Here is a 14483-nt window from a genome sequence, read left to right on the forward strand (position 1 = left end):
ATGTAGACCTGGAAAAGTGAATGAAATGTTTGGCTAAATAATTTCATGAGATATTCAAATGATTTAGTTTCATTGTCAAATAATTTTTCAAATATCCTTATCGTGAAAAACAAACGCACAAGAATCGTGCAAATGCATTGGTCAAAATGTGTGAGAACCAGGGTTGTACATTTAAACTGAATTGGCCACTTGTCAAAGGAAATTTGGTTGGAATGACAGGAAGAGGAATTTCACTGAATTCAAAGGTATTCAACACAGGTGATGCATTCTGGGAAGTGAAGTAAAGTTCAGTTTTAAAATGGGTGATTTAAAATGCATTCTCAATTCAGCTCTGAATAGTGCGCAACCCTGCTGGGAACCTTCCTTGAACTTACTGTTAGTTTGGGAATTGTACATGCTGGTCTTTTCAGCAGGGACATCCATCAAAGTTTCAGTTTGAAGTTTTAGTTTGGACTGGACTGAAAGTCCATGTCTGTGAACTTGCGCTGCTATATCAGGTGGACTCTTCAGGGGGCCAGTGTCGCTCCGGCCCCTAGTCAACAATACGACTGACAGCCAGGCCTTTTACGGAATAGAAAACCCCCAGAAATGATAAGTAACACACACACACACACACACAAATGGACTCACCACTGTATGGACATACAGGCCTCGGCGTGTAACAATAGCTGGGACTGATATTTCTCTCCGTTCTTCATGCTTTGATATACATGAGCGCCTTTCCTCCCTAAAAGGATGGAGAGGATCTACAGAAACAGACCTTTAAAATCCTCAAGACTTTTAAGCTTCTTGACCACACAGGTTTACAAGACCCAGATCTTCCATCCCGATAACACTGGATTACGTAGTAAACTTCTTACTTCCATCTTTTTTTTCCGTTCGTCCTTTTAAGTCTGGGTTTTCTGCTCTTTATATTAGTTTATATTAGTTTTGTCTCTCGCCCTCCGTCCGCGTGTTTTATCAGCTGTCAAAGGGCTGGAGTGCTCAACTGCTGATTTGTTGGAAAATAAACACTGACAGTTTAATTTATCTCAGCTGCTCTGGACTCCATAAAAGGCCTTGGTCTTCTGAAAGTCTTTTGTTTACATTTGAGCTCTTGGATGTTTGATATAAAAATACTCTTTCTCATCTTAAACAATGGGAAAATGAAGCCAATGGGTGTCATGGATAATATTTAAGCTTTGCTAATCAGCAAATCTGTGCTTTTTTTCTCACATATCACGTATTTGGGTGAGGAATCACTCAGCGGGCTGGTTTATTTAGTTGATGTGTGTCAACAGCTATGAACTTCTGTGTCTAGTTGTGTTGAAAAGAGAGATTTATGAGTGTTTTGGGAGGAAATGAGGAGAGAGATCTCATTTATGTTCCAGTTAAGCATCAACTTTGTCTTAGATGTTTCTGCCAATATCATAAAAATAGAAACAAATAAGCCAAGTGTTGAGATACAGCATATGCAGGATATAGACATATACATATACAACTCACATGATGGACATACATCGCTGGCATCTAAAGGAGACACATGTCCTGTACAGCAATGAGAATGGAGAGCAAAAGGAGACTCACATGTGTCTCCTCTAGAGCCAAGATACCAAAATCTGCAATCAAAAGTCAAATATTTGTCAAAAATTATGAGCTCAAATATTTCTCATCAAATACTAAGACTGAGCTATGCCATCCGCATTATTTTTATCACTCTGTACTATATATCAACAATTGTCTCATTTCATTTATATATTTATATGTATTTATTATATATATTTAATATTTTAAATACTAATGCTGTAGTACAATAATATTAGTATTATAATGTAAATATTTGTAATGTATAATATAAAATGATATCAAAACTATTAAATTATATAAATTTTATATATATATATATATATATATATATATATATATATATATATATATATATAATATAGCCTATACTTATTAGCATGCATATTACTAGGATATAGGCTGTTTATTAGTACTCATAATGCACATATTAATGCCTTATTCTGCATGACCTTATTCTACATCCCATAATCCTACCTAAACTTAACAACTTTACTAACTATTAATAAGCAGTAATTAGGAGTTTATTAAAGCAAAAGTCATAGTTACTAGTTAGTTAATAGTGAGAATTGGACCCTAATCATTAATATATATATATATTAAGTACTAATACAAGTCATATTTAATATTATAATATAAATAATATACAAGATTGACTTTCTTATTCCTGCTGTTTTTTTTTAGAAACATCTGAGAGGTCATACCTACAGTAAATTACATTTTGACTTGCATCAAGTAAATATCTTATTATTATTATTTATTATTATTAGTCTATTTAATATTTTATATTTAATCTCATTGCTGTCTAGAAAAACAATATAACTAATTTATATGTGATTTTACTTTGCTATAACTAGTTCCTGTTGTCCATGAGTGTCTCTCTCTCTCTCTCTCTCTCTCTTTCTCTCTCTCTCTCTCTCTCTCTCTCTCTCTCTCTCTCTCTCTCTCTCTCTCTCTCTCTCTCTCTCTCTCTCTCAGGGAGACTCTTCACTGGAGCAGTCTCCCAGCAGCTCTTGGCAGCAGACGTTCAATGCAGAGAGCAAACAGGGAATTCACCTTAAAAGGAGCCAATCTTGAGTCTCTATAAACCCGAGAGAGCTGAGAGTGTATATACAACGGCATGAAACAGTTTACAGTCACTCCAGCACTTCTTAAATAGTTATTTACGTCTGTTTTTCTTGTGTGTGTGTGAGAGAGAGAGGGAGAGAAACTCTACATTTGCATGGCTTCACTTTCCTATAAGATACCTCTGTGTGTGTTTATTGTCTTTTATAATCTATTGTCTTTTTTACTGTCCGATGCACAGCTTACACAACGAAACACTCACTGTTGGGCCACCAGACAAGCATGTGATGAATAAAACTTTGAACTTTGAGAGTTAGAGAAAATGGCTTACTGAGTGTTTACGAATGACAGTGGTCTGGGTTCATTGGTTGAAGTTGTTCTCTGAGCATCATGGGAGACCAAAGCCCCTCAGATAAACACCTGAAAATCACAGGATTATTATGTGATTACACTTGAAAGTCAAACAGTGTTAAAAACATATTAATCTAGCCTAATCTAGTTTCTTGTCTTGTGCCCAAAAACCCTATAAAATCATCAAGCCAGACCAGCCTGAGCAGGTGAGGCCAGAAAACCAGATTACAATATAACAAAATATAACAATAATAAAAAAATAAAAAATTACAAAAACAACCTGCAAATGCAAATATTGTTTAATATTTTGTGTTGACACAATTAAAATAACCACAGTGACGTTATCCTCATGATTTAATTTCCAGACAGACAAGGTGAATCATCCTGATAAATTTGGAAATGTGGTTTATACCAGGAACAAATTTATGACTTCTGAATCTGGACACCATCTTCAGACAGACACGAAACTGCAATAAGAGCTTTTGAATATTTTACACGCAGCTCTGCGGTGCGTCAAACACAGCTGACAGCACCGAGAGATACAGCGCACATTAAAGTTGGTTTCAGTGACCTCTGCTGATCTGAGATCAGCCGTCTGTAGTCCTACATGACAGTTTCAGCTGAACTGAGTTCATTTTTACTTTGATAGATATTAAGTTTTCATATTATGAGTTTTGTGACCACATTTAGGGTAAGTTTACATGACAACGATGAACTAAAAACGGAAAAGTTTTTCACGTATAGATGACAACACTTTCAAAACGATCCCCGTTCACACTGATCCACAAAATGACAAAAAAAACGCTGTATTCTGCTGCCAGGCCAGTAGATGGCGATGTCAATTCGTAAAGAAGCACACGCGCATATAGACTGAACACGTGACACTCATGCGCATGACAAAACCTTTTTTGTAGTTTACACAGAGACGATAATGTTACCGTTTTCAAAAGTTTGCATTTTCAGGCCCCAAAAAGTTTTAATTTGAAAACGGTGTCGTGTAAACGGCCTCTTAAAGGATTATTTGCTCAAATTTGCCCAATAAACTTTTTGTTTTTGTTTTCAAGAACTGAAGGACAAGCTGATTTATATAAATATAATGACAAAAAAAATGCTTTTATTTTTATACTTTTAGTAATTTCACTATTTTTGTGCATTTTATTATTTTTTTAATTTTTTTTTTAGCTCATTAGCATTTAAAGGAGAAGCACTAAAACAGTGCGTTTTTCACAGACTCAAAAAATGATGATTTAAACGTGCTGTAAATAAAATTCTGTTGGGTATTTTGAGCTAAAACTTCACATACACACTCTGGGGACATCAGAGAACTATTTTACATCTTGTGAAAAGGGGCATAATAGGTCCCCTTTAATATTGATTCTTGGGTTTATTATTTATTTATTTTTATTTCCATTTTAGTTTAGTTTTAGCTTGATTTATTTCCAATTGATAATTTTAGTGCTTCATCTTAAACTTGTTTCAGTTTATTGTCAAATCAATATTTCTAAGTTTCATTTAGTTTTAAACGTGAAATGTAGAAAAACTGACGAGTATTTTCTTGTAAAAAATTCTCAGATAATTTTAGTTTTATTTATAACATCAAACACATGTTTTACAGTGTATAACACGGATGTCCAGCCAGTTTCCCCGCATTAATGCTGTAATCCTGCGAGCGTGTAAATCTCAGACCCAGAGCGAGAACATCTCGCCTGCCTGTGTCAAACAAACGTGTCAGGTTTGCTGCTCTCCTCGTGCAGTGGAGATCTGCACACTGTCATTTTGATCATAACAGAGGAACAGAGCTATACACAAACACGATTTACAGCGGAGAACACGAGTCCACGCTCTCTTCCTTTCCCTCATACGCTGTTCCTTAAGAAAACCAGAATCCCTGTTTGTTTATGAACTTTTACATCTTCTGAATTTTATTTCTGACCCCTTGCGTGACCCCTGCAGTTCCTCTAAACACTAAGTGGGATGTGAGTGCTCTCATTTAGGTCCTCTTGCTGTTATCTCCGCGGCGATGAAGAATGTTAGGGGTTGTTATTTATACCGCTCGTGTCTGATAGCGAGGTGGCGGTGGCAGACGTGTTTATCTCTCGATTAGGAAGGGGGCAGGGTGGTCCCCCGCTGGGACTCTACAGGGTAACAGAAACGCCCTCTGCTAATTACAGTGTTTATCTGATATCTCGATTAACCGAGATAGACATTTGCAGACTGATCTGAGGAGAGATTCAACTTAAACACGAACCAAACAACTGTTGCTGTTTGGATTTAAAGAGGCAAATGCTTAAGAGTCTATGATTGGAGCATTATTGCAGTTATTATTAGTTTCTAGCATGTTATATGTTTGGCAACAGTTCTTCTGACTCTAATTGATGGAGTGTGTAGCTTTTCATCTCTTAAACAACCATGTAGGAAGACACAACATGATCATATTCCAGGATGACAATGTCAAGATTCCTCAGGCTCAGATTGTGAAAGAATGGTTGTGAGGAGCATGAATCGTCTCCTCTGAGTCCAGATCTTAAACTCACTGAAAGTCTTTGGGATGTGCTGGAGGAGACTTTACAGAGCGCTGGACTCTTGCATTGTCAATACAAGATCTTGACCAAAAAATCGATGCACCCTTTGATGGAAATAACATCACAACGTTTATTTATATTAGATATCATGGCCAGGCGGTGTATTTAATATGTTCTGTCTCATGGGTATTTACAGAAGTAAATACTTTAATATTTACAGACAAAATGCTGTTTCAGAGGAAGTTGTTGTTGTGTTTTATATCTATTTTTGTGCAAAGCAGCGCAGTTACAATCCATTAAGGAGGAGGGCATTAATAAAATATACAAATGACAAAAATTTTATTTGATTTATCTAATTTTATAGCATTCTTTAGCCTGTTATCTGTCAATAGCTATGTTTCCATTCACCTATTCTTTTTTTTTTTTTTTACATTCACACACAAAATAAAATAAAATAAAAAAATCCAGCAAAATTCACTTTGCAAATACAGTGTGCAGAAATATTCTTATATGTAAACAATTAATATTTTAACACAAGTAATGATATAGGGAAGAAAGAAAGAAGAAAAAAAAAGGGGGGGGGGGTAGTAGTAGTAGTGGGGTTAAGGTTCAATTACTGCTGTCTTATTAAAATAATTAATAAAGGGTTTCCATACTGCATAAAAATGATCAGTCTTATTTTTAAAGGAAAATCTAATCTTTTCGAGTTGAAGGTGGTGCATAACCATTCACCTATTCTTAATGCGTGTTCTGGGATATCGCAAAAAAAAACAAAAAAAAAACACACTGGATGGAAACGCCAAGATGTGCATAAATTATAAAAAATAAGAGACCTTTTCTACATAAAAAACTCTCCCTGAAATCCTAAAACATGAGTGTGCATTTATGAGTCATGTTAATCAGTGGCTCAAAACCCTTTTAGCAATGCTCATGAATAGTTAGAACTTGCTAAACTTAACAATGGAAAAATAAAGCAATAAGTAAATACTTTTACAACCAAAACTGTCTGGACTGTGCAATTTCATCTTAAATGCATGTAAATATTCTGTAGATGGAGGAGGGATTGTACATAAATAGGCCTACACTACAGCTATAATACTACAACAATTTCCAATACAGTAAAATCATATGAGAGTATCAGTGACTGAAGGTGTGAACTGCTGATACTGTGGCATCTTTTCCTCTTTAAAATCTTTAAATATGAACTAGGAAGTTCAGAGATTGCTTTAGTTAAGCAGTAAGCAGGTAAATGATTGTTAAAGCCTCAGGTTTCTGGTCTCAGAGTAATTGTGTTCCAGTCAGGAAACCAGTCATTCCTGCACACACAGTCTGCATTAACACACACACACACACACACACACACACACACACACACACTGCAACGGCTTAGGCGGAAACTGACTTCAGCTCTGCTTGTGTACATAGAAGACTAGTTGAATCACAGACTAAAACACACACTGCCTCTGACCAATGAATCACGGCATCTGTAGATCAGTTATTACAGATCAGACTGCGAAAACACATCTATCATTCAGAGAAACACTTCATATGACGCTCAGAAAGAACCAGCTGACTGTAAACTATGGCCAATAATGGTAAAATTACAATGAATATATTTAATAATAATGTAATAAATATAATATAATTAATTAAAAATATATACTTTAAAATACATATTAAATTATACTAATAGTAATATAGTCAGATTAATATTATTATAAATTATCATGCACCTTTACATATTTATTTAATTTAACACCTAATCTCTTATTCTTCAAATTATTAAAACCATATGTTAATTATTATGATATTTATAGAAGTACATAAATAAAGTTAATTCTGCAGTGTTTAAATAAAGGTAATATAATATTCACAGACAAACTGCTACAGTATATTATCAGAGGAAACGATTTTGCATCTATTTGATTAACGAAGGAGCTTTAATTAAATCTGAAAATGAAAAAAGCTTTGTAAAAAATGAAGTGTAACCAGATGAATTTGTTCTTCTGTTTTTGTTTGTCTGCTTTAACACAAGCGTCTATGCTTTAACAGGATGATAAATGTTTCACACTCGAGTGCATTTACCATAAAACATGCGCGGGAAATCAAGAGTGTCACGAGACCGAGCCAAACACGTCACGGGACAGCCGTGAGATCTCGCAGGCCTCAGAGGATATTTACAGAAAAGGCAATGTGGAATATTTAATCAGAAACTACATTTGTGTAACTGTATATCCAGTATCAATGTCACATGTAGACAGAACAAATTCAGTTCATTTTGGTAACATGGGCCAAAGACCGGATAGATCAGCCAGTTAAAATGCGTGTGAAGTTGATTCTGTCTCACTTTATATTCAGGGAAACCGTGGCACACACACACATACACACACACACACTGTGATAACAAGACATAACAATTAGAAACACATTCAATAATGGAGGACAGAAAGTAGTAAAGAAAGAGGAAGGTTTACATACAGGGCTGTCGTCGATGCTGTCCTGGCCCAGGGTTGAGGGGCGCCCACCAGGTCCTGGACTTTAGCAATGGCCCTGGTTAGATGTAAAGAGTTAAATAATCTGCAGGTTTAGATATGTTATGGTAATGTAAAGATATACTGTATAAAATCAGAGAAATAGGCAGGGTTATGATCCACAGCAGGGTTAGATGATATGATTTTAGTTATATAGTGAACAATTGATATAAAGGCAGGGTCAGACACGATGGCATGGACTGGTTGATAGAAGCCGTGTTTAACAGCGTTATTATTGTTAACTAAAACTATATATATATATATATATATATATATATATATATAAACATTTATATATAGATGCATATATATATATATATATATATATATATATATAAACATTTATATATATATATATATATATATATATATATATATATATATATAAACATTTATATATAAATGCATATATATATATATATATATATATATATATATATATATATAAACTAACTCAAATCAAATAAAATATTTTACAAAATTCAACTTATTTTATTTTAGCTGGTTGTCAAGGTAACATTTCTTATTTTCATTTAATTTACCTTGAAGCACAGTGTAACTAAATTTAAATAAACTAAATCTAATAAATAAAAATGTATAAAAACTATATAGATATGTTTAAAAATGTATAATAAAAATGACAAAAACACACAATAAAATTACTTAAACTTGAACTCAAATTAAAGTGAAAAATAAAAATAAAATCTAATTCAAAATTTTAAAATAGTAAAATAATAATAATATATAATAGCATAGTCAATTATACTAAAATAACACTGGGTAGAAGTGAATTATTATCCATAAATATATATATTTTAAAATGACTCAATTTCTGTCAAGTCATATTTATCTTAAATATTGATATATTATATTGATAAATTAATTAAATATATATATATATATATTCATGAAATTATTTAAATAAAATTGTTATTATTTGAAGAATACGAAATTATATATTAAATGATATAAAGATGACACCAAGACCTCACTTGAATTAATTTTAGATCATTAGGCATGATGTTTTGCAAGCTGGTCTGAAACCAGCGGCCTTTCCTTTGAACGCGCTGTCATGCAAAAATATATTAAAAAAACATAATTTTCCATTGGCGGCTATTTAAAAGTAGTCGCATTCTGGTTTTACCAGCACTCGGTTAGTTACTGGAACCTTAAAAGCATGAAATTGACCACTTAGCTTTTAGTCTTGAGTAAAGAGTTGTGTTAAAACTTCTCTCATTTTCCTGCGGCTCCAGAGTGTGTAGTCACGTGACACATACGCCTCAAGTGATTGGCTCAAAACAGTCTGGCTGCAGAACTCAACGCTGATGAGCAAAGATGGCAGATTGGCGTACTTTGAGATAAACGGTTCTCTAGTTATTATAGACCTCCTTGGTTTCGGAAACAGCCATCATGTAGGCAGGGTTAGAGATCCAGAGGCAGGCATGGATGTAAAGGAGGGGTTAGATATGTTGATGATGGTGGTGGTGGTAAAGTGGGCCGGGCCTCGCGCAGCTGAGTCCCATCTGAAGCACGGGTGCGCGCATTTAACATGATTGATCCGCTAATAGGACAGAGGAGCAGACGCACAACTTCAGCTTTAAATCTACCAACGGTTCCTCTTTTCTCCTTTCTTTCCACTTCAACTCAAACGAGCTTGATGTGAGCGAGGGGGGAAAAAAACTCCAAAAATCACCTCCTTTCCCTTCTGTCACCCTCACAGAGCACCTCTCACCTTTACTTTCGGATTGTGGCTTTAACTCACGGCTTCACTGGGCACAAACGACACGAGATTCTCTTCTGCAACTTTAACGCACACCAGGGACAAAATCACCGACAGGGAAAACTGATTTTTTATTTTTCTGGCACAAAGAAGCGTTAAAGTTACACAATGAGTCTGAAGTCAGATTCAGAGACGAACACCAGTGTTTCATTAGAAGAGGAGGTAAGAGAAATAAACTCTTTTAGCAAACATAAACTTCATTTGGTGGAGTTCAAGCTTCTGCCGGCGGATGACTGTGGAAACTCTTTTGGCATGTTTTAAAACTCGCTTTAAAGGCGTTTCAGAGGCATGTTTGTTGCGGTTTGAGGAGGAACGTTTGCTGAGGAGAAGCTTGAGAGGGAGTTTGAGAGGAATGTGGAGTCTGTTGATGATTAATCTTAAAGTTGGCATTGAAATATGAGACTCACCTGATGAGACGCACACACTCTTGTGTGACTGTGGATAAAGTTTAATGGCAGATTTAACGAGCAAATACTCCAGTGTGTGTGTGTTCTTGAAGTTTTTCTGTCCTTTTTTTTTTCTCCCGTCATTCTCAAACACGCGCAAACAGTGACGTATATCGAACGTGGGTCTAAAAGACGCAATGTATCTTTTTTTTTTTTTTTTTCACTTTTAGTGGTTTTAATGTAATTTAATCTAATTAAATTATGCTTTTGTAGTGTAGTATTGTCAGTTATTGTTTTGTTTTTTTTGCAAACGGATTAATTTGCATAACGTGGAAATTTGAGACCCAACAATACTACCATTTGAGTTCTTGAGATAGGAATTACAAATATATTATATAATATTAGGGTATAATATGATAAACTGTAACTTCTGTCCTTTTTCTGTTTGTTTCCAGTCTGTCATCTCTGACTTCCGATGGAGGCATTATTTTTATTTACTTGAGACAAGACTTTCATTTATTTAATAATAATAATTTAATATGCTTTTTTTTTTGGCAGCTTGTCTTTAATTAGGCCTTTACATCAAATTATATTTAAGTAATGTACAACTTGCAGTAAATTGAGTGAAATAAACAACTCAGTCTGATTTAAAGCCTTACTTATTCTGTATAGAATCTCATTTTAACAGTGACATTCTAAGCTAGTTTCTCCACTGAGTGTTTGAGTCTGCTCTAGATGTCACCTCTGACCTCTTGTAAAGGCATTTCCTGCAGTTCAGTGTATTTTACTTACACAAGACCTTACCATGCTGTTTGCAAACACTCCCTGTCAGGAAATATCAGACTTGAGCTGTAATGTTCTAGTGAGAAGTTTGCGAGGATGGTTGTTTTAAATGTTCCTGTAGTTTAATCTGGACTCTGGTTCAGGGTTTGGGGTGGGAGTCGTGTCCTGTCATTGTTACTGGGCAGCACTGGGTCAGTGCGTTTGGTGTGGCGCATTCAGATTGTTCATTGTGTTCAAGCCTGAACCTGCAGTAATTAGGACAGGGGTTTCCTCCCTCTGTGCTTCGACCCAGTCGCTCACGTCCCCCATATATGCCCTTTGTTTCTGTCTCGTTTTTATGACCGCCAACAAAATCAATGGTTTATTTTACTTAAGTGGCACATTGTCCCTTATTTGTGGAGTGTTTATTCCTTTTTGATTAAATTCCTGTTGTTTATTTCCCCTCTCAGCTGTTGGCAGTGTTTGAGCACTGATGCTCATGTTTCAGGAACATTGAGGATAGTCAAAGTTTACGCTGAGGGTTTGTGAACTGAGCTCCGAGACCGTCCTCGCCTCCAGCCGTTCCACCGCTCGCTCCTCTGAGCCGGCCAGGAAATGATGGCTTTCCAGTGGATGATGTATCGGTGGAAAAGTGTAGAGGAATCTGAACGATGGACATGTGTCCAGTTATGCAGTCTGATGCTATGCTGTTTTAGCACTTTAATGATCTGACACCGTTTTTAGGTTTCATTGGTGGTACTGTGGTGCTCAATTGGTACCATATATTCTTGTACCATGGCATTTATATGATACCATGTTACTATCATACTACAGGTCCATAATATCATGGTGCTTGTCCACAAAAAACAAACTTGGTGCTGTCTTTTTTCTTGTAGTTAGTGCAGGATAAAAAGGTGACTCTTTCTTCCTAAACATGTCTGGGTCATTATATAAATGTAATCAATTATTTAAACATTTAACTCAACATTTTGATTAATGATCATTAAAAACAGGTATTACACTTTTTGCATTTTCATGATTTTAGCTATTTTTCTGCACAGGGTGATAGAAATGACAGAACTTTTATTATATTATTGCTTTTATAGGACAAATTACTGACGATTTACTCTGAGAATAATAAGACTTGCAAAACACAGGGGTATTATTAATAATTGTATTGTTGCTTTTATATTATGTTATATTGAATCCGATTTGAAAATGATAGGAATTACAAAATGCAGAGGAAAACAGTCAATTGTAAACTGACACCTTTGTGGGGAAATTGTGTTAATGTCACAATGAAGGAAAAATAATAAAAAAAAATTGGTCCTGGACATGTTTTGTGAGACTGAGCCAAAAACCAGTGTCTTTCAGATTGAGTCTGTTCACCTCTGAAGCGTTTGGAGAATGTGATGGGTCAGCCTGAACCAAAGTTCTCTCTCTCTCCCCTCTTTTCCGTAAAAGGTCATAGCACAGTGTGTCCTTCATCCAGTCGTTCTCTTCTGCTCTCTACATCTGTATAAAGTTGCTACATCTGTTTTTAAATGATTGTTGCTTTTTGGGTAACTCTAGAATCTGTGATACTTAGTTTTAATTTAATGGATAAAATGTGTTCTAGGAATTGAGGTCGAGTTTCTCTTAGCCATGTTCATTCTTCAATTAACGTTTTTTTTTCTTTTCTTTATGATTGCCCTTTGCTCTCTCTCTTTGTTCACTGTAATATTTGATCCATCCTGTTAATTTGCCGAGTTAAATTAGATTTTCTACCTTCCACTCACATTGGAGCAATAATGCTGTCCGTGGCCTGCAGAAGTCTCTGCATCCATGCTTAGGGTCACACACACTTGATCACCACGCACACACTTCTGCTCACTAAACTAACACAATCTCATGATTTTGATCTGAACACATTTAGTGTCCAATAGCAAACTCTGCAGACAAACGGGGAGACTCTGACACAATAGGAAGGGAGAGAGACATTCAAAGGTAGTTCTAAACAATTCCTATTTCTATTCCTTTTCAGGTGCACATTTCTAAGACCATACATTGTACGGCACTCATAGCTCAGAGGTCATGGCCTTCTGTGTATCTGTCTGTCATTTGTGTGCTGATGTCATTTAGGCATTTCCCTGTTCTAGGTACGAACGCTCTTTGTCAGCGGGCTGCCTGTCGACATCAAACCACGTGAGCTTTACCTGCTGTTCAGACCCTTCAAGGTAAGACGCGTCAGCCCGACGGGGGAAAGCTGGAGGTTTTGTTGGTCCTCTTTATTTGACTGATTTTCATTTGAGATTTAAGTTGTCAGATTAATTCTGAATTTGTCCTTTTTATCAAACAGGGATATGAAGGATCTCTCATAAAATTGACCTCAAAACAGGTAAAGTTGAAACTTATTTCCCGTCCAATGATGTGTAAATTTAATAAGCATAAATGTAAACCAAAGAATTATTAATTCAAATTGATATTTACATAAATAAGTGTATTAATAAAATTTATGGTACATGTCACATCAGCAAAAGTGTAAAAACATGCTTTCTCAACTATTGGTTTCACTTAATGTACTTTACTAGTTGCAGAGTTCAATCATTAAACACTATTTTGATTACCAAAAAAAGGTGAATTTTAAAAGACAATTTCATTTTTTGCAAGAATATCATAAACTCCATTCCGTGTGGATGTAAACTTTACTAAGCTGCAGTCTAGATATTTACTGTACATAAAATATGACTGGTTGACGGGTAACATAGTTGACAATTTCACCATTTTGCCTCAATTTCAATGGCAGGCCTTGTATGGCCAACCAAATGTTATTTTCTTGATCGGGTTAACCTCACATTTTATTTATTTGACATAAAATCGTAAATATTGCAAACCATAATGTACCCAACGTAGTTGACAGGCAGCTTAAATACTACTTGACGATGTCATTGGAGATGAAATGTAGAACAAATTAGGAGGATATTTACCATAATATTCAAAATCTTCCGCAGAAGAAAATGACATTACATGATGCTGGTCACATGGTTTTTGGATTAACCAAACACCCCCTAAAAACAAAAAAGTTTAACATAGTTAACAGAATTTTTGCGGACATTAATAAAGTGAGATTTTCTTATTTAAAAGAATTAAATTTAAACAATCTATTTCTAATGTATTTAGTCGAGTAACACCTTTTTTTTTTTTTTTGTATATACATTATTTTGAACTCATGAGACTACTTTAAAAAGCGGACATTGAAAAAAATATAAGGGACATAAAGGCAATTTCAAGCAAACTTACAGGGTATGTAAAATATTGGTGTGAGAAAGTATGCGTTCTTAATGGATAATATATTTCTGAAGTATTTAGGATAAAAATATAATCATTAATGGACATGAAATGTACCCCAAATGTATATATTAGTTTTTAAATGATGTAGTTTAGGAGAGAATGCTTTATTCTCATAAAATCTTGGTCCTAAAATTGGGTTTAAGTTTTTAAATTGTATTTTTAATATTCAAATTATTATATTTTAACATTTCAA

At 34.9% G+C, this 14483-nt stretch overlaps 1 protein-coding gene and 1 long non-coding RNA gene across 5 annotated transcripts in view; one reads left to right on the top strand and one right to left on the bottom strand.

The window, feature by feature from the left end:
- Positions 1-14483, top strand: part of rbpms2a (RNA binding protein, mRNA processing factor 2a) — a 53246-nt gene that overhangs the window by 31939 nt on the left and 6824 nt on the right. For 2 of the 4 annotated variants that reach the window (XM_079858470.1, XM_079858469.1), the window contains exons 4-5: positions 13099-13176; positions 13299-13337. In XM_079858470.1, coding sequence (XP_079714596.1) covers positions 13099-13176; positions 13299-13337 — 117 coding nt within the window. Of the gene's footprint in view, positions 1-9348; positions 9975-13098; positions 13177-13298; positions 13338-14483 lie in introns of those variants that run through there. The other 2 variants (XM_079858468.1, XM_079858467.1) reach the window with 2 other exon arrangements.
- LOC307150880 lies at positions 1515-11424 on the bottom strand. The gene is made up of 4 exons (XR_013819792.1): positions 10220-11424; positions 7980-8051; positions 2960-3048; positions 1515-1598 (listed from the first exon to the last, which is right to left on the bottom strand). It is a non-coding gene; the product is annotated as an uncharacterized lncRNA (long non-coding RNA).

Source organism: Squalius cephalus (assembly GCF_949319135.1).
Source record: "Squalius cephalus genome assembly, chromosome: 23".
In the NCBI taxonomy this organism is placed as follows: domain Eukaryota; kingdom Metazoa; phylum Chordata; class Actinopteri; order Cypriniformes; family Leuciscidae; genus Squalius; species Squalius cephalus.